Source organism: Balaenoptera ricei, chromosome 19 (genome assembly GCF_028023285.1).
Source record: "Balaenoptera ricei isolate mBalRic1 chromosome 19, mBalRic1.hap2, whole genome shotgun sequence".
NCBI lineage: Eukaryota > Metazoa > Chordata > Mammalia > Artiodactyla > Balaenopteridae > Balaenoptera > Balaenoptera ricei.
The window spans coordinates 10,203,312-10,227,604 of NC_082657.1; the positions used below are offsets into that span (position 1 = coordinate 10,203,312).

The window sequence follows — 24,293 nt, forward strand, 5'->3', positions numbered from 1 at the left end:
AGCTCGGCTGGCGGCGGCGGCGGAGCAGGGAGCTGGGGCTGCGAGGCTGCCATCAGGTACAGGGGACCCCAGGCCGGGGGGATGAGGTGGGCAGGGGCCACGCGCCGGGCCCCCAACCCTCACCAACTCCAGCTCTCACCCCCGTTGCCTCTGCCCCTCGGGTTCTCCTGTGCCTGCCTCTGAACAGCCTCCTTGCCTCGCTTCCGCTTTGGGCGCCCCACCTCAACCCCAGTTTGCTCAGCCTCTCCCCAGACTGGACCACGCCGACTTCATCTGCTCCCCTAGAGTCCCCCTCCCTCAACCCCTCATCAGGTCCCACATGTCCCAGCCTGACATTTCAGCCGCTCGCGGGCTCGGTGGCTCACTGGTCCCCGCCTCTCACCGCACTGGTTTCAAGTCCCTTCAAAGGGTGCCAGCTTCCACCGCCCACAGCACACGCCCCAGTACCTAGCTCCCCCCTAATCTTACTCAGCCATCCCCTGGCTCCCAGCCCACGTCGGCTCAGCACACTGTCCCAGCCTCTTGGAGACTCCCAGCAGCTCCCGAACACCCAGGCCTTGGAAATCTCACCCACCCCAAATTACCCCCCAACACCCCCCAAGCGTTCTCATCCTCCCGCGCCTGGCTGTCCCGTCCCCCCATCCTGACCTCTCCCTGTTACTCTGAAGAGCACCCCCATGCCACCTGGTAGCCCAGGACCCCAACATCAGGGATGAGGTCTCATCTACCGAAGGTCTCAGGGCTGTCCCGCGGGTGGGTACTTGCTGCTGGCGCCCGAGGGGGCTGGGTACTGAGCCCGGCCTCTCCTCGCCGCCCCCCAGCAGGCACCCCGGCCGCCATGAGCCAGCACTACACCATCCACTTCGCCAAGGGTGCCCCGCCACCCCGGAACCCCGCCAAGCACTACTTCTTGGACAGGGAATTGGGGCACCAAAAAGGTAGGGGTTAAGTCTGGGCGGTCCTGGTCACAAGAGAGACCTGCGAGTCGGGGGCTGCTGAGCGGATGGCCAAGCAGAAGAACCTCAGGCCCCCGGAGGGAAGAGCCACCGGCACTCACCATGGAGGCATCTGCACAGGGGGCCGTGGGGACCGTAGGCCCTGGGAGGCCGGAGGTGGGAGCCTGGGCTGGGGATGCCAGCAGGGGGGGCCCACCTGGCCTGCCCCTCCCCCCAGCGTGGACAGAATTCCCTCCCCAGATCGCCAGGCCTGTGGGGACTGCCCCACAACCTGGGGGGAGCAGTGCGGTGGGCGGGAGGGGTCGGAGGGCAAGCCCCCAGCCCCCACTGAGTGCGTATGAACGAGGCGGGGGTCCAGCCGCCCACGGTGACCGCAGGTGCTGCTGCTCAGGGCGAGGACGGGGCAGTTACTCCCATCAGGGCTGATTCAGCCTCCCTGGGGCCTCCCAGGGCAGCCCCCTTCCCGCCGGCCTGGTCTCAGCCCAGCTGTGAGGCCCACCCCCCTTCCCAGTCCCCACCCTGTTCCCCCTCCACAGTCACCTCTCATCACTCTGGCCTCCTGTGGACCAGCCAGGCCAGCTCCCAGTGGAGTCCTCTCCGCCCCCCAACTGGGGGACACCCCGGGGACCGAGGAACTTGGGGTAGCAGAAACTCTGGGGCATCATCCCCCCTCTAGCCCCTCACCTGGCTAAAGCCCAGGCCCCTGCACCTCTTCCCACCCCCCACCCCCCGCCCCAGCCGTGGGAGAGCGCAGGGCATGGCCCCTCCTCGGCCCACAGCCCCTCCTCGTCTTCTCTCTGACTTCTCCTGGGCCTCAGCTGAGTGATGAGCCCCAGCCTCCGCCCGAAGACCTGACCTGGTTACCGCCAGTGCCCCTCAGGGGTCAGGGACCCAGGCCCAGTCGCCCCCCACTTCCTCCCTGCCGGGGTGCTGTCACCAGTGGTACCGTGACCCAGCGGCACCTCAAGCCTACAGGCCCTGTCGCCCCCACTTCCTCCCTTCCGGGGTGCTGTCACCAGTGGTACCGTGACCCAGCGGCACCTCAAGCCTACAGGCCCTGTCGCCCCCCACTTCCTCCCTTCCGGGGTGCTGTCACCAGTGGTACCGTGACCCAGCGGCACCTCAAGCCTACAGGCCCTGTCGCCCCCCACTTCCTCCCTTCCGGGGTGCTGTCACCAGTGGTACCGTGACCCAGCGGCACCTCAAGCCTCCAGGCCCTGTCGGCCCCCACTTCCTCCCTTCCAGGGTGCTGTCACCAGTGGTACCGTGACCCAGCGGCACCTCAAGCCCTACAGGCCCTGTCGCCCCCCACTTCCTCCCTTCCGGGGTGCCGTCACCAGTGGTACCGTGACCCAGCGGCACCTCAAGCCTACAGGCCCTGTCGCCCCCCACTTCCTCCCTTCCGGGGTGCCGTCACCAGTGGTACCGTGACCCAGCGGCACCTCAAGCCTCCAGGCCCTGTCGGCCCCCACTTCCTCCCTTCCGGGGTGCTGTCACCAGTGGTACCGTGACCCAGCGGCACCTCAAGCCTCCAGGCCCTGTCGGCCCCCACTTCCTCCCTTCCGGGGTGCTGTCACCAGTGGTACCGTGACACAGCGGCACCTCAAGCCTCCAGGCCCTGTCGCCCCCCACTTCCTCCCTTCCGGGGTGCTGTCACCAGTGGTACCGTGACCCAGCGGCACCTCAAGCCTACAGGCCCTGTCGGCCCCCACTTCCTCCCTTCCGGGGTGCTGTCACCAGTGGTACCGTGACCCAGCGGCACCTCAAGCCCACAGGCCCTGTCGGCCCCCACTTCCTCCCTTCCGGGGTGCTGTCACCAGTGGTACCGTGACACAGCGGCACCTCAAGCCTCCAGGCCCTGTCGCCCCCCACTTCCTCCCTTCCGGGGTGCTGTCACCAGTGGTACCGTGACCCAGCGGCACCTCAAGCCTACAGGCCCTGTCGGCCCCCACTTCCTCCCTTCCGGGGTGCTGTCACCAGTGGTACCGTGACCCAGCGGCACCTCAAGCCCACAGGCCCTGTCGGCCCCCACTTCCTCCCTTCCGGGGTGCTGTCACCAGTGGTACCGTGACACAGCGGCACCTCAAGCCTCCAGGCCCTGTCGCCCCCCACTTCCTCCCTTCCGGGGTGCTGTCACCAGTGGTACCGTGACCCAGCGGCACCTCAAGCCTACAGGCCCTGTCGGCCCCCACTTCCTCCCTTCCGGGGTGCTGTCACCAGTGGTACCGTGACCCAGCGGCACCTCAAGCCCACAGGCCCTGTCGGCCCCCACTTCCTCCCTTCCGGGGTGCTGTCACCAGTGGTACCGTGACCCAGCGGCACCTCAAGCCCACAGGCCCTGTCGCCCCCCACTTCCTCCCTTCCGGGGTGCTGTCACCAGTGGTACCGTGACCCAGCGGCACCTCAAGCCTCCAGGCCCTGTCGGCCCCCACTTCCTCCCTTCCGGGGTGCCGTCACCAGTGGTACCGTGACCCAGCGGCACCTCAAGCCTACAGGCCCTGTCGGCCCCCACTTCCTCCCTTCCGGGGTGCCGTCACCAGTGGTACCGTGACCCAGCGGCACCTCAAGCCTACAGGCCCTGTCGCCCCCCACTTCCTCCCTTCCGGGGTGCCGTCACCAGTGGTACCGTGACCCAGCGGCACCTCAAGCCTACAGGCCCTGTCGCCCCCCACTTCCTCCCTTCCGGGGTGCCGTCACCAGTGGTACCGTGACCCAGCGGCACCTCAAGCCTCCAGGCCCTGTCGGCCACCCACTTCCTCCCTTCCGGGGTGCTGTCACCAGTGGTACCGTGACCCAGCGGCACCTCAAGCCTCCAGGCCCTGTCGGCCCCCACTTCCTCCCTTCCGGGGTGCTGTCACCAGTGGTACCGTGACCCAGCGGCACCTCAAGCCTCCAGGCCCTGTCGGCCCCCACTTCCTCCCTTCCGGGGTGCCGTCACCAGTGGTACCGTGACCCAGCGGCACCTCAAGCCCACAGGCCCTGTCGCCCCCCACTTCCTCCCTTCCGGGGTGCTGTCACCAGTGGTACCGTGACCCAGCGGCACCTCAAGCCCACAGGCCCTGTCGCCCCCCACTTCCTCCCTTCCGGGGTGCTGTCACCAGTGGTACCGTGACCCAGCGGCACCTCAAGCCCACAGGCCCTGTCGGCCCCCACTTCCTCCCTTCCGGGGTGCTGTCACCAGTGGTACCGTGACCCAGCGGCACCTCAAGCCCACAGGCCCTGTCGGCCCCCACTTCCTCCCTTCCGGGGTGCTGTCACCAGTGGTACCGTGACCCAGCGGCACCTCAAGCCCACAGGCCCTGTCGCCCCCCACTTCCTCCCTTCCGGGGTGCTGTCACCAGTGGTACCGTGACCCAGCGGCACCTCAAGCCTCCAGGCCCTGTCGGCCCCCACTTCCTCCCTTCCGGGGTGCTGTCACCAGTGGTACCGTGACCCAGCGGCACCTCAAGCCCACAGGCCCTGTCGGCCCCCACTTCCTCCCTTCCGGGGTGCTGTCACCAGTGGTACCGTGACCCAGCGGCACCTCAAGCCTCCAGGCCCTGTCGGCCCCCACTTCCTCCCTTCCGGGGTGCTGTCACCAGTGGTACCGTGACCCAGCGGCACCTCAAGCCCACAGGCCCTGTCGGCCCCCACTTCCTCCCTTCCGGGGTGCTGTCACCAGTGGTACCGTGACCCAGCGGCACCTCAAGCCTCCAGGCCCTGTCGGCCCCCACTTCCTCCCTTCCGGGGTGCTGTCACCAGTGGTACCGTGACCCAGCGGCACCTCAAGCCCACAGGCCCTGTCGGCCCCCACTTCCTCCCTTCCGGGGTGCTGTCACCAGTGGTACCGTGACCCAGCGGCACCTCAAGCCCACAGGCCCTGTCGGCCCCCACTTCCTCCCTTCCGGGGTGCTGTCACCAGTGGTACCGTGACCCAGCGGCACCTCAAGCCCACAGGCCCTGTCGGCCCCCACTTCCTCCCTTCCGGGGTGCTGTCACCAGTGGTACCGTGACCCAGCGGCACCTCAAGCCTACAGGCCCTGTCGGCCCCCACTTCCTCCCTTCCGGGGTGCTGTCACCAGTGGTACCGTGACCCAGCGGCACCTCAAGCCCACAGGCCCTGTCGGCCCCCACTTCCTCCCTTCCGGGGTGCTGTCACCAGTGGTACCGTGACCCAGCGGCACCTCAAGCCCACAGGCCCTGTCGGCCCCCACTTCCTCCCTTCCGGGGTGCTGTCACCAGTGGTACCGTGACACAGCGGCACCTCAAGCCTCCAGGCCCTGTCGGCCCCCACTTCCTCCCTTCCGGGGTGCTGTCACCAGTGGTACCGTGACCCAGCGGCACCTCAAGCCTCCAGGCCCTGTCGGCCCCCACTTCCTCCCTTCCGGGGTGCTGTCACCAGTGGTACCGTGACCCAGCGGCACCTCAAGCCCACAGGCCCTGTCGGCCCCCACTTCCTCCCTTCCGGGGTGCTGTCACCAGTGGTACCGTGACCCAGCGGCACCTCAAGCCTCCAGGCCCTGTCGGCCCCCACTTCCTCCCTTCCGGGGTGCTGTCACCAGTGGTACCGTGACCCAGCGGCACCTCAAGCCCACAGGCCCTGTCGGCCCCCACTTCCTCCCTTCCGGGGTGCTGTCACCAGTGGTACCGTGACCCAGCGGCACCTCAAGCCTCCAGGCCCTGTCGGCCCCCACTTCCTCCCTTCCGGGGTGCTGTCACCAGTGGTACCGTGACCCAGCGGCACCTCAAGCCCACAGGCCCTGTCGGCCCCCACTTCCTCCCTTCCGGGGTGCTGTCACCAGTGGTACCGTGACCCAGCGGCACCTCAAGCCTCCAGGCCCTGTCGGCCCCCACTTCCTCCCTTCCGGGGTGCTGTCACCAGTGGTACCGTGACCCAGCGGCACCTCAAGCCCACAGGCCCTGTCGGCCCCCACTTCCTCCCTTCCGGGGTGCTGTCACCAGTGGTACCGTGACCCAGCGGCACCTCAAGCCCACAGGCCCTGTCGGCCCCCACTTCCTCCCTTCCGGGGTGCTGTCACCAGTGGTACCGTGACCCAGCGGCACCTCAAGCCCACAGGCCCTGTCGGCCCCCACTTCCTCCCTTCCGGGGTGCTGTCACCAGTGGTACCGTGACCCAGCGGCACCTCAAGCCTACAGGCCCTGTCGGCCCCCACTTCCTCCCTTCCGGGGTGCTGTCACCAGTGGTACCGTGACCCAGCGGCACCTCAAGCCCACAGGCCCTGTCGGCCCCCACTTCCTCCCTTCCGGGGTGCTGTCACCAGTGGTACCGTGACCCAGCGGCACCTCAAGCCTCCAGGCCCTGTCGGCCCCCACTTCCTCCCTTCCGGGGTGCTGTCACCAGTGGTACCGTGACCCAGCGGCACCTCAAGCCCACAGGCCCTGTCGGCCCCCACTTCCTCCCTTCCGGGGTGCTGTCACCAGTGGTACCGTGACCCAGCGGCACCTCAAGCCTCCAGGCCCTGTCGGCCCCCACTTCCTCCCTTCCGGGGTGCTGTCACCAGTGGTACCGTGACCCAGCGGCACCTCAAGCCCACAGGCCCTGTCGGCCCCCACTTCCTCCCTTCCGGGGTGCTGTCACCAGTGGTACCGTGACCCAGCGGCACCTCAAGCCTACAGGCCCTGTCGGCCCCCACTTCCTCCCTTCCGGGGTGCTGTCACCAGTGGTACCGTGACCCAGCGGCACCTCAAGCCCACAGGCCCTGTCGGCCCCCACTTCCTCCCTTCCGGGGTGCTGTCACCAGTGGTACCGTGACCCAGCGGCACCTCAAGCCCACAGGCCCTGTCGGCCCCCACTTCCTCCCTTCCGGGGTGCTGTCACCAGTGGTACCGTGACACAGCGGCACCTCAAGCCTCCAGGCCCTGTCGGCCCCCACTTCCTCCCTTCCGGGGTGCTGTCACCAGTGGTACCGTGACCCAGCGGCACCTCAAGCCCACAGGCCCTGTCGCCCCCCACTTCCTCCCTTCCGGGGTGCTGTCACCAGTGGTACCGTGACCCAGCGGCACCTCAAGCCCTACAGGCCCTGTCGGCCCCCACTTCCTCCCTTCCGGGGTGCTGTCACCAGTGGTACCGTGACCCAGCGGCACCTCAAGCCCTACAGGCCCTGTCGGCCCCCACTTCCTCCCTTCCGGGGTGCTGTCACCAGTGGTACCGTGACCCAGCGGCACCTCAAGCCCACAGGCCCTGTCGCCCCCCACTTCCTCCCTTCCGGGGTGCTGTCACCAGTGGTACCGTGACCCAGCGGCACCTCAAGCCCTACAGGCCCTGTCGGCCCCCACTTCCTCCCTTCCGGGGTGCTGTCACCAGTGGTACCGTGACCCAGCGGCACCTCAAGCCCTACAGGCCCTGTCGGCCCCCACTTCCTCCCTTCCGGGGTGCTGTCACCAGTGGTACCGTGACCCAGCGGCACCTCAAGCCCACAGGCCCTGTCGCCCCCCACTTCCTCCCTTCCGGGGTGCTGTCACCAGTGGTACCGTGACCCAGCGGCACCTCAAGCCCTACAGGCCCTGTCGGCCCCCACTTCCTCCCTTCCGGGGTGCTGTCACCAGTGGTACCGTGACCCAGCGGCACCTCAAGCCCACAGGCCCAGTCGGCCACCCCCCAGGCTTACCAGGCCACCATGGGGTGGCGATGGCTGTCGCCGGGGCCTCCAGCCCCCCGTTCTGCAGCGGTGGTCCCAGCCCGCACTTCCTAGCCCCCCGAGGCAGCGGCTCCGCCCCGCTCACGGCGCCCAGAAGGGGCCGCCTGCAACCACTACCGCCCCCATGCAACCGGCCAGCAACCCCCAGCCGGCCCCGCACGCACCCCCTCACCCGCCGCGGCGCGCACCACAGCCAGCAGCGGCCCAGCCCTGCCCTCTGCAGCCAGCACCCTCCTGGAGCCCAGGAGGCCCACGGACACCTGGCCCCTGCCTGCCCCCGTAACCCGTAGCTCCTTCACCTCCTACAGGTCCGGAGCTCACCCAGCCTTCCCTTCCCGGGGCTCTGTCCCTGCCACTTCGCCTCCCACCTAGGCCTGGGGCCTGCCCTCCTCACCCCTCACTCTGGTTCCTGTCTGGGAGGGCGCTCGTCCCTGACACTGGGCCTCCGGGCAGCCGCTGCTCCTTCACCTGTTGGGATCCAAGGCTTCCAGGCCAGGCCTGTCCATGGTGCCTCCATCCCGGGCTGGCCAGGGGCCCGGGCCCCAGCTTTTGACACCCTTGCTCTGCTTCCTCTCTTCCCAGCCCTCCTGACTTGGGGCAGCGGGGGATGAGCACCAGCTTGCTCTGGTGTTGGGGAGCGCAGCTGCAGCAAGAGGCAGGGGGTGGCCTGAGGGATGGAGAGAGCGACGCAGCCAGGGGAGGGATCCACCCGCCCACCCACTCATTCATTCATTCACTCACTCTGTGACCAGGTACTGGTCGCCTACAGGGGGTGCCAGGCTCTGTTCTGGGGGTGTCACAGGAAGCAGGGCAGACAGAGATCTCTGCCCTCATGGAGCTCATGTTCTATAGGCGGTGGGGGGAGGCGGGTACAGGAAACAAGATAAATAGGGAAGTTCAAAAGTGTGTCACCGGGTGATAACCATGTTGGGGGAAGAATAAAGCAGGGAGAGGAAATGGGGTTTGCAAATTAAACAAGGTCATCAGGCGAGGCCCCAACAAGTCTGCATTTAAGCAAAGATGGGGCAGTTCTCTCGAGTAAATAGCAGCAGCAGCAGCAAATGCAGACTCTGAGGTGGCCTGTTCAAGGGACAACAAGGAGGTACATGTGGCTAGATCAGGGGAGGTGAGGAGGAGGGTCAGACGGGGTCCGAGAGGGTGGAAGGTGGCCTCGCGGACGCGGTGAGGGCTCAGCCTTCTCCCCCTGGGGAGGTGGGAGCCACGCGGGCCCAGAGCTGACTCGGGATGTGACCTGAGAGTTGACTGTAGGAGGTAGGGTGGGAAGCAGGAGTCCAGGCGAGAGGTGCCGGCAACCTGACCAGGGAGGTGGCAGTTTCCAGGTCTGGTTTGAAAGGAGAGCACAGCTGAGCGGGGACCCAGAAGGGCACATCTGGTCCTGAAGGAGGGGGCTGCCTGCGGCCACAGAAACCCTCTGTCGGAGGGTTTGACCTGAGTCATGGCTGGGAGTCAGGGAGCGCGGTGCCGGTGCTGGGAGGGGCTGAGGGCGAGCACTACGGAGGGTAGACGGGGAGCAGGGTGGTGCCTGGCCAGCGTCATTGACTCAGTTTCCCCACCTCCACCCCCTCCCCACCCCCGGGCCCCAGATATCCTGACAGAGGATGACGTCTACTGCAGCTGCCTGGCCAAGACTCTCTGCCACGTGCCTGTCCCTGTGACCGTGGGTTTCTATGCCCCCTTTGGCTGCCGTTTGCACATGATGCTGGACAAGATCATGGGTGAGGATCTGCGTGTGCTGGGGAAGGAGGGATTAAGGGAAACGGAACCTTTGGTCCCTGCCCAGCCCCAGGCTTCCCTAAGACCTGCTCACCCCTGAGGCCAGTCTGCCAGACGCCCAGAAATCAGCATTAACCAGGTCCCTCCCTATGCCTTTGCCCCCCTCCCCCGCCAAATCCACTGCAAGGAGTCTTTCTAAAATACACATCTAGCCCTGTCCTTCCCCTGCTCAAAAGCCTTCCATGGCTCCCCAGCGCCCTAGGGAGAAAGCCCAGGTTCCTCGCTTGGCTCCTGCCAAGTCCCTCCAGGCCTCTGTGCTCCTCGGACCTATCTCTTCTCCTCAGCCCTGGCCGAGGGCCTGGCGCCCACAAGACCCCTGACAGATAATGTTAATTGAAAACATGAGCTGAAACTTAGCCTGGTTCAAACGCTGCTGGAGCTCAGACCCCAGCCCCAATCATGGCCAGAGAAGCCGGAGGTGACTCACCTCCGTGTGCCCAGCCCTGGGGAGCACCTATCAAACAAGCCCACGTCCTGCTCCTATGTTGTCACAGAGCAACAAACAGGGTCCTGGAAGGAGAAAAGATTCGGCTCTAAGGTAAAAGGAAACAGAACTTCTATTCTGTGCTGAGAGACTCCGATTCATTCCCACTGGCTCACTTACTACCCTCACAGCATGCAGATCGTGCCCCCAATCTCTCATGATCCATCCTCCAGACATTCCCCCCAGCACTTCCTCAGCACCCAAGGGACACAGGGTGGCCAAAACAACCAGGGCCCTGCCCTTCCTGGGCTCACAGACCAGCGCGAGAGACAGACCTGTCCCCAGACAGGAATGACCCAAAGTGGGCAGGACTGCAGTGGGGGAGCCCAGGGTCACCTGACCCAGCTTGGGGATCAGGGAAGGCTTCCTGGAAGAAGTGATAGCTGAGCTGAGAGCTGGAGGAGAGGCAGTAAGCCAGGAAAACTGGACCAAAGGTGTACACTTGCTGCCCAGCATTTCTCTTCCTCAGCACCTGGCATGCATTCTTTGATTTCTTAGAGCCCTCCCTGCCCCCACCGGTCCTCTCTCCTCTGGGGGCTCTACTTCTGCCCTCCCCTGACCCCCCAATTCCCCCTCAGACCCTTTCCTGTTCAAGCCTGGCTCCAGGCCTCTCCTTCCGCACTTCTGCACCTGCCCAGCACTTGGGGACGGGCCCTGGCTCCCAGTCTAACATCCAGGCCCTATCCTAGCCTGAGCCGGGTCTAGACGCTCACACCTTCCCCTGCGCCCTCGGTCCCGGCAGTGCTGATGCAGCAGGAGGCGACCCAGTGTGAGGCCAAGGAGCTGCAGCACGTGCAGTGGCAGCCGCGGCCCGTGCAGGGCTGGGGCTTCTCGAAGCTGCTGTGGTACCTGGTGTTCCTGCAGCCCATCATCACCGAGGTGCATCTGCGGCGCAAGAATGTCAAGTTCCTCTTCATCCGCTTCAGCGCCTGGCAGTACGCGGGCACTGACAAGCTGTGGGCCGGCCTGGTGACCACGCTGTGCGAGGGCATCCGCCAACAATACGGCGCACTGCCCTTCAGCTTGTACTCGGTGCTGGGCAAGAAGGCGGCCACGAGGCTGGGCTGCCGCCAGCGCGAGTGGCACTGCCGGCGCCAACTGTGCCTGACACTGCTGGCACTGCTGGCGGCGCTCAGCCTGGGCATGAGCCTGCTCTACCTGTCGATGGGCTCCCACGCGCTGAGCCACGGCAACCTGTTCCGGGCATTCGGCGGCGCGGCCACCACGCTTTCGAGCTCCGGGCTGCTCATGGCCGTGTACTCGGTGGGCAAGCACCTGTTCGTGAGCCAGCGCAAGAGAATTGAGCGGCTGGTGTTGCGCGAGAAGTTCGGCAGCCATCTGGGCTTCATGTGCGAGGTGAAGAAGGAGGTGAGGCTGCTCACCGACTTCCTGTGCTTCCTGGAGATCTACCAGCGGCGCCGGCTGCGCGTCGTGCTCGAGATCACAGGGCTGGACACGTGCTACCCGGAGCGCGTGGTGGGCGTGCTAAACGCCATCAACACGCTGCTGTCCGACAGCCACGCGCCCTTCATTTTCATCCTGGTGGTGGACCCCAGCATCCTGGCTTCGTGCCTCGAGAGCGCCTGCTCCATGAAGGGCACGGCCGACAACGGTTACGTCTTCCTCAACCGCACCATCACGCTACCCTTCTCCGTGCCCATCATGGGCCATCGCACCAAACTGCAGTTCCTGCACGATGCGGTGCGAAGCCGCGACGACCTGCTCTATCGCGAGATGACGCGCAAAGTGAGGTCGCGGGGCGGGGACGGGGACGGGGGCGGGGACGTCGAGCCGCTCCTGGAGATGGAGGAGCAGGCCCGGGCCGAGAGCGCACAAAGCGTCCTGGAAGTCCAGGCGGCTCGCAGCATCCAGGAGGCGCTCTGCTGCCTGCACGACGAGGGCGACTGCCTCTTCGAGTACGTGCCCGACAACGTGGTGTCCATGCGGCGCATCGTCAACACCGTGCCCATCACCGTGCGCCTGCTGCAACAGCAGCAGGGGGACTTCGGGGGCCTCTCGCCGCGCCAGGCCGTGGCTTGGGTCGTGCTCGCCAACCAGTGGCCGTGCCGTCTCAGCTGGGTTCTGCAGTGCCTGGAGGACCGGCAGCAGGCCGGGGGCGCGCCCGAAGCCTGCGCGCGCCTCTGGGACGTGTTCTGCGACCACAGCCTCGAGCTGCACACCATGACCGAGACGCTGCAGAAGGTGCTCGACCTGGACGGCGACCCCGAGCTTTTCCAGCGCTTCCTGGGCGCTGACTTCCCCTTCACCGTGTCCGAGGCGCAGAGGCTCCTGCGCTGCACCGTCAACCTGGACCACTCCATCCGCCGCCGCATGGGCCTCATCCGGGCCGTCAGCACGCTCAAGTCGCCCCGCCCGCCCAAGTCCCCTGCCCGCAAAGCCCCGCACACCGCCAGCGGAGCCAACCACGCCCCCGGGGCGGCCTGGGCAGGCCAGGCTCCTGCGCATGCCTGCGAAGCCCACCAACCCCCCGGACGGGGGCAAGTCCAGACCCATGGCCTGAGTGCCCTTCACTTGGGGTCAGTCTAGCCCAGGTGGGCCTTGAATGGAAGACCTTGGGCGCAGCAGAGGGCAACACTTCCTTCTGCCCAGATGAGAGCGTAGCGGGCCTAACTGGGCCCAAGGCCCAGGGTCCAGTGTCCAGAATGAGGCCTGTGGTGGCCACATACCCCAGGTGAATCTGTGAGCCAGAGAGAGCTGTTGGCAGTAGCTACCAGGAGTGGGGCAGTGTATCAGTGACAGCATCTGAGAGCCCAGGCAGAAGGACCCATGAGGAACTCGGGGTTCAAGTGCAATAAATGAAGATGTGAAAACCCCAGATTGGTCTTCGTGCCCTGGTCTCCCCAGCTCAGTGAGGACAGGCCACCAGGCCTGCCCTGTTCTGCCAAGCCCACTTCATCCCCAGGGAGTCGGGCAGCCTCAGCTGGCAGCCTGCTCCCTGGCACCCCAGAGGCGGGAGCGGCTGCGGGGGCAGGGGAGATGGACAGAGGCATGCGCCCAGCTGACTCAGTGGAGCGCACCCAGGCCTCAGGAGATCCAGGTCCTTGTCCCCACACCCGAGCTTGCCCCTCTGTGGGCGGGGCAGGAGCTGGCATTTCCAAGGGTGGTGTCCCCAGTGACCTCAGCAGGCTGCTCCACTCTTGGGGTGGCTCCTTCCCTAGCATAATGGGTTAATTAGGCCTCAACAGCACCCCGGTCAGCTGGGGCCGGCAGCGCCGCCTCCACCAGACGAGTAATTGTCCAGGGGGTACCTGCCTTACGGGTCACTCCAGGGCCACCCAAGGAGCCCCTCGATGAGGACAGGGAAGTTGAGGAGCACAGATGGGGCACATGTAGGCCGGGGTGGACTAGGGCGGACCCCACCATCACCGTGGCTCACCGCCTTCCTTTCCACTGGGCGGACAGAGACCTAGGACGGGGGCGCCACTCCTCAGGGCAGCCTCCCAGTCCTCACTAGTCAGACAGCCACACACTCAGGCCTGTGGTGTGCCTGGCCCAATCCAGTGGGGGAGGGGGTGTGACTTCTGAGCCAGGGCCCTGAGAGCCAAGGGGACAGTCCCAAGAGCTCTGCAAAGACGCCCAACCTCAGGCCCTGCAGCCTAGTGGGGTACTGACCTCACACGCCTTAGCTCCAAGGCTGGCCACAGCACTCCAACATCCCTTGCCAATTACCGCTTCAAAGTGGACATGGGGCAGAGTACCAGCCTGTGACTTACAGGAGCTTCCAGGACTGAAGCACTGGCAGTCCTGGCATGGCTGAGCTAGTGGCACCACCCTGGACATGCTGAGAGATGTTTTCCAACAGCAGAGGGAGAGCCTGCCCAAGAATGAAGCCACCACAGAGAGAGATGCACGGGTCCTCGTGACGCTGTTAGACAGACGTCTCTGTAGACGTGCTACTGGAGACAACGTACATCCCTTCCCGCAGCTCCCTCAGCCAACTTGACTTGGGCTTCTGTTTCTTACCACCCAGAGTCCAGGCTGGAAACAAACTGGCCCCAGCAGTGTGGGCTGCTGGGGAGGCAGGACTAACCCTTAGATTTGGCTGGAGGTCAGGAGCAGGACTGAGGACACCCCCGGGCCCCAGGAGGAAGCTGCTCCCCGTTACATGATGTCGAGCAGTGGTCAAACTGGTGCCCAGTTTATCTTAGATTCTGACCGTGTGCCTGCCAAAGCTAGAGCTTTGGGAGACAAAGAAACAAAAAAACAAAACCAAAACAGTATGTCAGAGGGGCTGGGTGTGGCCAAGACGGCTCCTGTTCCCCGGCATTCATGGGCCTCTACAGTGTGGGGCTTTTGCTGGGGACTTGGACCTAGAAGGGAGTGCAAGTGACGTGTGTCCCTTTCCCATCGCAGCAACGAGTTAAGAGGCAGGTTTGCCTTCTCCACTCTCCTCCCCCACCTGCCTGCTGGATGCAGGGTCTCCTGAGGCCCTAAGGGATGGCAGAGCCACCAGAGGGCGCGGGGGCCTGGCTTCAGGAGTCACTTCGTGGAGAGAAACTGCCTGTCACCCCGAACACCCACATGCAGGAAAACACACATCTCCCATGTTAGGGCATCGAGATCTAAGATGTGGTACAGCGTCTAGCTTGGGCGATACTTGGATGGCTGAAGGCAAAGGAAAGAAAATACTCGGCCAAAGGGATCTAACTCCATGATCCAAGACCCCTAAAAAGTCAGAAAATCAGAGCATTGCAGAATTGGTCTATTAGTCTCCTGGGGCTGCTGTAACAAAGTTCCACAAACTGGGTAGCTTGGAACAACAGAAATTTATTTTCTCACAGGTCTGGAAGTCCAAAATCAAGGAGTTGCCAGGGCCACACGCCCACGGAAACCTATAAGGGAACCCTTTCTTGCCTCTTCCAGCTGCTGGTGCTTTGCTGGCATCTTTGGCGTCCTTGGCTTGGGGTTGCATCATAAGCCCTCCATCCTCACAAGGTCTTCTGTGTCCTCACATCTTTCCTTTGAGCATGTCTGTTCTGTCACTGTCTCCAAATTTCCCCTTTTCATATTGGATTGGGGCCCACTCTATAACCTCATTTTTAACTGGATTACCTCGATAAAGACACTATTTCCAAAGAAAGCCCCATTCTGCGGTACTGGGGATTAGGACTTCACATATCTTTGGCAGGTGGGGAGGTGGGCACAATTCAACCCTGAAGGAACAGTTGAAAAGGCCCAATTCCTCACCACAAGCTAAACTGAAGGGCAGGGACAAGGCTGGGAACAGGACCCCAGCCCCTCCCAGGCACCACAGGATGGGGAGGCACCCTCCCCGCCCCCCCCCCCCAGCCATCTGTTGATCACCTGGCCTGCAGGTGGAGGCAGAGAGCAAAGGGGATGGGCGAGCACCCAACACCGCTGTAAGGGCCAAAAGCCCCCACTGGGGTAGATTCCTGAGCAATGGCTAAACGCGACCAAAGGCCTACTGAGATTTTTAGGGGGCTGTACTGACAGACCCCAACCTGGCAAAGGACTGCGGTTTCTCAGCATCTTGAAGCAAACCTCGCATTCCCAGTCTCCCCAAGAAGACTTGGGCAGGAGGCAGGGCACCCCGGAGGGGCTCATTCCACACCCACCTCACACCCGGGCACAGCTGCGCCAGCCGGAGGATGACACTTTGCGGGTGTCTCCCGGGCTGCCAGCGGGGCGGGTGCCACTGGCTGACGTGCATGGCTCCCCCCAGCCCCTAGCCCAGATGAGAGGGAGCCCCAAACGTGGCTGCCTTAAGGAGCGCTCAGGACACCGGAGCTGTCGGTGACTGAAGAGCAGACAGACAGTGGCCTAAACAGGAAAGGTGTTCATCCCAGACACCCAGGCAGCTGCGGCAGAACACTCCTGGGTTTGTGCTGGAACCAGACGGGCTCCCAATCAGCAGCGCTGTGATTCTCATAACCTTTCCACCGCGTCTCTACCCACCCCGGGCCGGCCTCCCATGCAGGAGAGGAGTGGGCACAAAGGCCTTCCCCTTAAGTGGTTCTTGCCTCTTCTGAAGGGTGAAACTCAGATTTCCCAGAAATGCCCAAGAGCCCTCTGGCCGCACCTCGGCGCCTGCAGGCGACTGGCCAGTCTCCGGGGCAGAGCGCCCTGCCGCCTGAACATCTAGGGCTGCCGGCGACGGGCTCGTGTCTGTTCTCCTTGGGTCACAGGCGACCGGGCAGAGGAATGACCTCTGGACCCGTGTGCCAGGTCCACCACCCTGAGAAGCTGGACCTGAAGCTGGAAGGTATTTGGGGGCTGCTTCCTCTGAAGAGAGGGAAGGGGAAGTGGGATCATACACGAGATGGCCAGCTGTGGCAGACACGGGAGCATGGGCGTGCGCGCCAAGAAGGGGCCTGCCTGTCCCGCCCCTCCTCTGGGGCCCATCCACATACGCCCCAGCAGATGTTCCGCAGCCAGGACCCGCCTGGGCCCTGCCCTCCCCGTCTCTGTGCCAGAACTCCCGCAGGGGGAGCCCAGGATCAGCACAAGCAGAGAGCAGGCCAGTGGGGAACCCAGCTCTGGTTTATTAGAAAAGGTGTGAGCAGACTTGCACCGACAGGAGCAGCCCTCCCCCCCCACCCGCCCACCCCCCGCCCACCCTCACCCCACACCCGCGCCTCCCCCACCCTGGGCTGTAGTGCCTCTCAGGGCGCCGCCTCGAGTGGCCCGGACAGCAGGGTCTCCAAGCCCTGGCTGCTCCCCACCCCAGCTCCCTGATAGATTTATTGCACTTAAGAAAAAGAAAGCTCTGATCCTCTGATCTCCCCCACCCACCCCAGCCCAGGCCCTCACCCTGCCTGGGGCTGCTCTACAAATTCCAACCACCACCATCACTCACCGCCCCTCCCAAGCCATGCCTCCTGCCTGGTCCTGTGCCCGGGGCCACCAGGGGACCATCCCGCCACCACCTAGGACTCCTGCCCTCGAGGGGGCAAGCCTGGCCAAATGGAGCCCTGGGGAAAGGTGCCCGGCCCTGTGGCCGGGATCAACTCCTCCGCCCCGTCCTCCTCCCATCCACCCCCAGCCCAGTCTTCTGAGTGTCGACACATAAATAGAAGTGCTTAAGTCAGGGCGGGGAGGGCCACTCCCTGTAGCTCCTGCACCCCGTGTAGTGTTGCTGTGGGGGGCAGGGGTCCCCAGGAAGGCCCCCCACGCCCTGGGGTCCCAGGCCTCAGGAAGGCTGGGGGTGAGGGTGAGCAGATTCTCATGGCTCTGGCCTCAGCTCTTCAAAGACGGACCGGAAGAAGGGAACTTAGGGAGAAGAGATCGCAGGGGGGCACCTGTCAGAGCCAGGAGCTCCATCGCCGGCTCCCCAGCTCCCTGGGCCCCAGGCCCTTACCGCACCTAAAGTGTCACAGTGTCTCCTGCCCAGATTCCTGACTGGCTTCCAGAAGCAGCTCCTCGAGCTCCTTCTCGTTCTTGGGGCAGCTCAGCTCTGCGCGGGAAGAAGGGTGGGCGGCCTCCAGTCAGGCGGGTGGGTCGGGGGGTACCAGCCCTGCCTGAGCTAGACCCGCAGGGTAGCACAGGCCCAGGTACCGATGAGACCATCAGACTCAAGAGTCAACAGATCTTGCGTGCCCCGCCCCCAAGGAGCTCCCAGGGATGCAAGGGAGGTAAGGCGGGGACTGAGGGTCAAGTCCCACTCGTCCCTGCCCCTTCAAGGGCCATTTTAAAGAGGGGGAAACTGAGGCACACCAACAAGCAGGTGCTTGGCCGGGGTCACACGCAGCACACAGGGGCCCCAGTCACCTGGCCCCAGAGGTCCTCTCACCGTGTTCCAGGCCACAGCTGCCCACCTTGGCCTCGGGCCCTGGGGGCGGCTCCGGGGGCAGTGCGAGAGCGAACTCGGGCTTCAGGCCGTTGGGCAGCGGTGGCCCTGACTGGGGCGGCTCCGGCTGTGGCTGAGGCTCAGACGATCCGGGGTCCCGAGCGTTGACGGCCTCGGCTGGCGTCCGGGCAGGTGAGGTGGGCAGGAAGGACAAGGCAGGTGGGGATGGGGGACAAGGAGGGGCAGGTGGGGAAGGAGAGGCGGGTGGCACGGGAGGCTCTGCCCTCTCGGGTGGACTCTCCACCCGGGTCACCACAAACACTTTGTGGCCCCGGCCCGGGCTGGACACGGAAATGCGCTGCTCAGTGGGGGAGGAGGGGCAGCCTGGGGGGCTCCTGTCCCCAGGACCCAGGGAGTCCGTGGGGGGCACCAGGGCGGGGCAGGGGGCCTCAGCCCTCTCCCCATCCTCCTCCTCCCCCTCGTCCCCCTCGGAGTCTGAGTCTGAGTCTGAGTCCGGCCCGGCGCCGGGGCCGGGGGCCCCGTTCTCCTGTGCCCCGCTGGCGGGCCCCTCCCCGGGCCCGGGGTCGTCTGGCTGGGGCTCGGTGACGGTGATCTCGGGCATGGAGGCCGACAGCTGCAGGCGCTGCTCCTTCTCCTCCCGCTCCCGCGCCAGCACGAAGTTGCGCTTGCAGCCGTTCTGGATCTCAGCAAGCAGTGCCTTCTGCGTCTCGATGAAGCTCTTCACCTGCGGGCAGAGCGGGCCTGGCTCGGGCTCTGGGTGGCCCGCCCCCAGCGGGTCCTGGGGCCGCCCGGGCCAGCCAGCCGCCCCCCCACACCTGCCCGCAGGGAAGAGCGCACTCACCGCCTCCTTCTTGGGCTCGCGGTCAAGGTCCAGGCGCAGCAGAGAGTGGTTCACCTTGAGGGCCAACGACAGTGCCATGAGCCCGCCCGTCTTGATCTCGTTCTCCCGAAGGTCCAGTCTCAGGAGGCGGGGGCTCTCGGCGATGAACTCTGCCACCGCCACCGCGCCTGGGAGGGGGACCGCAGGGGCTGGCCACGGGCCCACACCCGGCTGGCCGCCCCCCAGCCTGGCCGCCCCGCCTCCCGCACCCGGCCCCGCGCCCTACCCTCGCACGTGAGCTTGGTGGAGGCCAGGCCGAGGCGCAGCACGCTGCGGTTGCCGATGAGGCCGTTCTTGAGGTTCCGCACGCCCTCGTTCCCGATGGGGTTGTGGCCCAGGTTCAGCGTCTCCAGGCTGTGTGTGTGCGGCTGGAGGGAGCGGCGCACGAGAGCCAGGAAAGGCCCAGGAGGCCAGTCAGGAACGAGGCAAACGCACACGCCCTCTCCTCGGCAGCGCCCCCCAGTCCAAACACCGGCACGTTCCTGCTTCGGGCCGAATCCCTCCTGTACTCAGAAGTCTCCCAAGAGCCAGCTGCCCTGTCCACTCCTCAGCCCTCCGAGCGTCCAGCCAGGCCCCTGTCCCCACAGCCCCGGGCCCAGCCTCCGCCCTCGCCGGCGTACCGAGGACTCTGGGCACAGGCCTGACCAAGGATAATTCTTAACCTGGGTCTGAGTCTGTGTACCCTGTGGGCTGGCTTTAAATACCACATAATGAAAAGATTTAAGACTTACTGATGGCTTCCAGAAATGCTAACTTTCTATGCAAGACATTTTCACCTCGTACAAAGCGTTGTACTGGGCTATGGTGCTGGATGCAGACAGACAATGAAAGAAGGGCTACTTTCCTCAAGGGAAAGAGGGTGCAGAAGCTGAAGCAAAGACCAAACAGGGCTGGAGGAAGAGAGCAGGTTCCTGAACTGGCAGGGTGAGCAACACTGGGAGCCGCGACAGCCGGAAGGTGATGAGAGCCGGGGGTGGGAGAGGTGCCGGACCGGACCGCGCTGCCCCCCCGCCCCTCTCCAGCCGACTCACCAGCGTCATGCCCAGAAAGGCCATGCCCGTGTGCGTGAGCTGGTTGTTCCACAGCACCAGCGTCGCCAGCCCCTTCCTCTGCTCCTTGAGGCCCTCGCAGATGTAGGCCAGACCTGGGGAGGCCCGTGGGCAAGTCCTGTCTGTGGTCGGGGGATCTCCCCGGGGGACACTGGCCCGGGAGCCACCCCGCCAAGCGCTCAGAAGCCCCTGCCCCAGCCTGCCCGGCCCCACAGGCTCTGGCCCTGACACCTCCTGCTACTGCCCCCCTGCCTTGGGCCTGGCACACACGGCTCCCCGACCCCTGGGCCGGGAACGTTCCTCCTCTGGACACCCTGATGAAGGCCTCCGCCATCTGTTTCAGATCTCTGCTCAAATCTCCCCCTCTCATGGGACAATCCCGGCCAGCCGAACCTTAGCAGACAGCTCAGCCCGCCATCACTGCTTTATTTTTCTCCAGAGCACATTTCACCATCCGACAGACTCAGCATTCCATTAACGTATCTTGGCTTTGTCTCTCCTGAGGGCAGAGACCCCTGCCGCACTCACGGCTGTGAACCCAGAGCCAACAGGCCCCAAGCGTGGGAGGTGCTCAGTACACGTGGGTCCGGGCCCAGCTGCCCCGGAGGAGGGCACTGGCCCCACTGTCCCACTCTGCACTCCCTCCCACAACCCTGTCTTCACACTGAGGCCAGGGGACGCTGCTCGACGGTGAACAGGGATGAAATCAAATTCCTCCCGCTGACGAGGCCTTGCTGACTACTCCCTCTTCACTTCTCACTCACCTCCTGGCTCACCAGGGCTCTTCCCCCAAGATATCTAATATCTAAGCTCTTTCCCACCTCAGGGCCTTTGCACTTGCTATTCCCTCCGCCTGGATTCTCTGCCTAGGCTTTTAAAACGGCTGGTTCCACCCCAGCCTCCTCATTACTGCCCAGAGGCCCCTTCCTGCACACCTTAAACAGCTTGACCCTTTATCCCGACATCCTTGTTTCCTCCAGGGCACTTTCCCCAGACTGAATTATTTCAATTATCTGCTCAATACCCCACCTCATCCTGAAGGCAGAGCTGAGCTGTTCCCTCCTCCAGGATTCCTCCCTGATCCCCAGACCGGGTCAGACACATGCCCTGGGCTCCCACAGCCCAGCCCGGTCTGAGGCGTCACCACGAGGGCAGGGCCGGGACTGCCTCGGCCACTGCTGTGCTTCTAGCACCACGAGCACCCAGCTGGGCACACAGTGGGTGCTGGGCAACTGGAGTTGGGTGGGGGCGCGTGGACCTCACACACACCTGAGTCCAGTACGTGGTTGTTACGGAGGTCCAGGATCTGCAGGGAGCAGTTGAACTTGAGCAGGTTGCCCAGCTGGGCCGAGTCCTGCAGGCCGTTGAGCTTGTTGTCGGCCAGGTACAGCTCCCGCAGAGTCATGTTCATCTTCAGGGCCGTGGCTGGGGGGAAAGGGGAGGGTGCTGTGACTGGCCAGGCCCAGGGGACCCGGCCAACAGCCCGAGCCCACCAGCACACCGCCCCGGGGCTCACCGAGCAGCATGAGGGGCCGCCCTGACAGGCTGGCATTCTCCAGGTGTAGCACCGCCAGGCTGCTGCGGATGCGCAGGGCACGCGCCACGAAGGGCGCCGCGTGGTCCAGCAGGGGCGTGTTGCGGGCGTCCAGGTACTGCAGGCAGCTTGTCTGCGTGGCAGGCGCGGGGCTGGGTCAGGCTGGCCCCGGCCCTCCCCGCTCCGGGGGACCTCCCGCCCCACGTCCCAGTATCCCCGTGGGCAGCAGGGCCAGCTGGTTTTATGGCTGGGGACACTGGCTGGTGAGGGAAGGCCCAGCCTGGGGCCGTGGGGGTGAGCGAGGCAGTGCTGGTGACAGCTGAGCTCGCTGACTCCTGTGTGGCAGAGACGCCCCGTATGTGAGTGAAACGGGAATGGTGACCACAGCCGCCTCCAAGGGACACGTTACGGGCAAGTGGAGGAGGAGGGGAAATGCCAGAAGGGAGAGAAGGGGCCGGGGTGGGCCTGCAGCAGGGTGCCTCTTGGCAGTGCTTTCTCACTGGCCTGGAAGCTGGGGCCCAGCACCCTCTGACGGCTCGTGGACCCAGGCCCTACAGGTTGGGGGCCCTGGAGAGGGAATGGGTGGGGGGCACCCACCTTGCGCATCATGTGGGCAGCGGCCTGCCAGCCCCGGGTGCCGATGTGCTTGTTGAAGGAGATGTTGAGGTGGGTGGCCGACTCATAGTACTCGATCATGTCGAAGAGGGCTGAGGCACCCTGGGCAGAGACAGCGGGGCTCAGCCTCAGGGTGCAGCTGCCCGGGGAAGCCAGGAGGTAGGGGCTGAGCGACTGGGGACGGGAGAGCCCTGATGCTGCTCTGGCACCTCTGGGTTCCGGCAACCAACCCTTCCCCTGTCCTGCTGCAGCCGGTCTGCTTCCTCTTACTCGCCCCCCAGAGCGGTCTAAGTGATGTGCTGCGTGACCAGGACAGGCCTCTGCCGTCCCTGGGCCTCAGGTCTCCAGGAGCCCTCCCCCGGGCTCCTGGTGGCCTCCGGACCTGGGGAGGTGAGGACACCTGGGCATAAACAGGGAGGCTGCTTTCAGAATGTTTCTTAAACTCCCCTGCAGGCACTGTGATTCTCAGCGGGCGGGGAGGGGTGGGGGGCACGCGTTCCTGGAAAGGCTCCTTCCTGGTGGTCACACACCTCCCTCCGGCTTGGCTCCCCAAGTCTCTCCCTGGCTTACAAAGCCCCTGCCTTTGGGGTGGGTCTGTGAGACCCTTCCTTCTCTGGGCCTCACACACAGTCCAACATCCCCCGCTCACTCCGGCCACAGTGGACATCTCCCCAGTCTTGTCCCTCAAGAGGCCCCGCCCAGCCTTGGTCCAAGGGGGTTCCCTCCCACTGCCATGCCCTCCCCCCAAACCTCTAAGAGGCAGGGAGCTCAGGGAGTGGCTATGGGCAGTGGCAGGCTGCTCACATCTTCGTCCAGGTTCGTCTGCTCCAGATCCAAGACCTTGAACTGCAGCCTCTTGAAGACCTCTTCCAGGGCCTCGCAGGTCTTGTAGTCGAGCTTCTCACCTGGGACGATACGGAGCGCCGTGTGCGTGCACATCTACGTGTCCCCTTGTGCGTGCACACTTGCGTGTGGGGTGAGGGGCTGGGTGGAAACGCGGGCTCTGGGCCAAGCAGGGGAGGAAAGGTCCTCTGCCCCTCCTCCCACACCTCCCCACGGCGCGCAGCACCTGCCTCACCTCAGGAAGGGCGCCCACACCTCCCTGCCCGCTAGCCAAGGGCCCCCCGGCCCCGTCCAGACACACACCTTTCAGGTCCAGACAGTCAATACGGTGCCCGAGGTCCGTGAACTCCTGGGAAAGCAGAGTGGACGGTGGTTAAGGCAGGAGGACACCTGCAGGCGCCAGGCTGGACCTCCCTGAGAGTGGGGCAGCCGGGGCTCTGAAACAAGCAACCCTGGAACATTCTGGAATGACCCATCCAGAGGGAAGGCACTGAGGCAGTGCTTGACCAGCACGACCAGGCTGGACAGGTGGCAGGAAAGGCACCTGTGAGACGGCTGGGGGCGAGCAGGCCAGACGTACAGTAACACCCTAGTCATATAAAAACGGAAACTGCCCTTGCGTCTGTGTACCTCTAGATAGTGACTCGTTCTCTATTTATAAAAGCACAGAAAGTCCAGGGGACGAAAACCCCAAGCTGTCACCAGCGGGGACTCCTGGGGAATGGGACTTGGGCAAGAAGTGAGAAACAGGTTTTGCTTTTTGTATCTGTAGTATGTTAACTTCTTTTAAAGTCAGAGAATATACATTACTTTTGTCATTCAGACTTTTAAATTTTGTATACGTGGCTTTTCCCCTGGGGGAGAGAATTGCTTTGGGGAGTGAAAGATTCTTGACAAGTAATTTCCTACTTCACATAATTCTGTACTGCTTAAATATTCAGGAAGAGCCCGATTACTTTTACAGTTGGAAAGAGGATTTCCAGAGACATATTTACAGTCCCCTGGCTGGCCGGCCAGGCTGGGGAGGGGAGTGCTCTGTACACCCTCTCTTGCTCGGGCGGACACCACAGGCCCGGAGGGTGCTGGGGGGCGGGGTGAGGGCAGCTTCACCCCAGGGACTGCCCCCCAGTACCCCACACGCCCCCAGCACGCGGCATACCTGGAGCTGCCTGAGGAGCTTGGGGATCTGCCTGCAGTTTAGCTTCTGGCAGGCCTGCTTGTAGGCACCAAGGACCTCATCCACGGTCACATTCTGGGCTGCAGGCAGAGAGGACCCGGGCCTGTGACTTTCCACACCCTGGGCCTCTTTCCCCCACTCCCGCCCACTGGCCTGTGCCATCGCCCCTTCCCCCTCAACCTCCATGATAAACCTTCCTTCCAACAACCCACCGAGCTCAGTCCTGCCGCTGAGGTGCCTCGCTGTGAATGCTGCTCTGGGGAGGTGTCCCTGGACGCCCCCAAACCAAGTCAGCGCCACCCTCCCCACCTCCCCAAGGCTCCCCAACACCTTCACGTGAACATTACACAACTACTATCACGCCATGTTTCTACTTGTCAGCTGTCTCCCCCTCTAGACTGCGAGTCCCAGAAGGGCAGGGCTGGGGCTGTCTTGGTCACCACTGTGTCCCCAACACCATCCAGCAGAGGGCCAGGCCCAGAGCAGGTGTTTTGATTTGTGGTTTTTTTTTTTGAACGAGAGAATGAATCCACA

At 64.4% G+C, this 24,293-nt stretch overlaps 2 protein-coding genes across 2 annotated transcripts in view; one reads left to right on the forward strand and one right to left on the reverse strand.

The window, feature by feature from the left end:
• Positions 1-15: 15 nt before the first annotated feature.
• NKPD1 (NTPase KAP family P-loop domain containing 1) lies at positions 16-12,701 on the forward strand. The gene is made up of 4 exons (XM_059905009.1): positions 16-56; positions 822-938; positions 9,199-9,330; positions 10,615-12,701. The coding sequence occupies exons 2-4, from the start codon at positions 839-841 to the stop codon at positions 12,417-12,419; spliced, it is 2,037 nt and encodes a 678-aa protein (XP_059760992.1). The 5' UTR covers positions 16-56; positions 822-838; the 3' UTR covers positions 12,420-12,701.
• Positions 12,702-16,492: 3,791 nt separating this feature from the next.
• The window catches only part of PPP1R37 (protein phosphatase 1 regulatory subunit 37), a 42,163-nt gene continuing 34,362 nt past the window's right edge, over positions 16,493-24,293 (reverse strand). Inside the window, exons 2-13 of the mRNA XM_059904804.1 lie at positions 23,742-23,839; positions 22,886-22,931; positions 22,544-22,644; positions 21,722-21,841; positions 21,107-21,257; positions 20,860-21,015; positions 19,573-19,685; positions 18,768-18,909; positions 18,503-18,669; positions 17,644-18,385; positions 17,217-17,307; positions 16,493-17,123 (exon numbers count right to left, since the gene is read on the reverse strand). Coding sequence (XP_059760787.1) covers positions 17,225-17,307; positions 17,644-18,385; positions 18,503-18,669; positions 18,768-18,909; positions 19,573-19,685; positions 20,860-21,015; positions 21,107-21,257; positions 21,722-21,841; positions 22,544-22,644; positions 22,886-22,931; positions 23,742-23,839 — 1,919 coding nt within the window. The 3' untranslated portion in view covers positions 16,493-17,123; positions 17,217-17,224. The remainder of the gene's footprint in view (positions 17,124-17,216; positions 17,308-17,643; positions 18,386-18,502; positions 18,670-18,767; positions 18,910-19,572; positions 19,686-20,859; positions 21,016-21,106; positions 21,258-21,721; positions 21,842-22,543; positions 22,645-22,885; positions 22,932-23,741; positions 23,840-24,293) is intronic.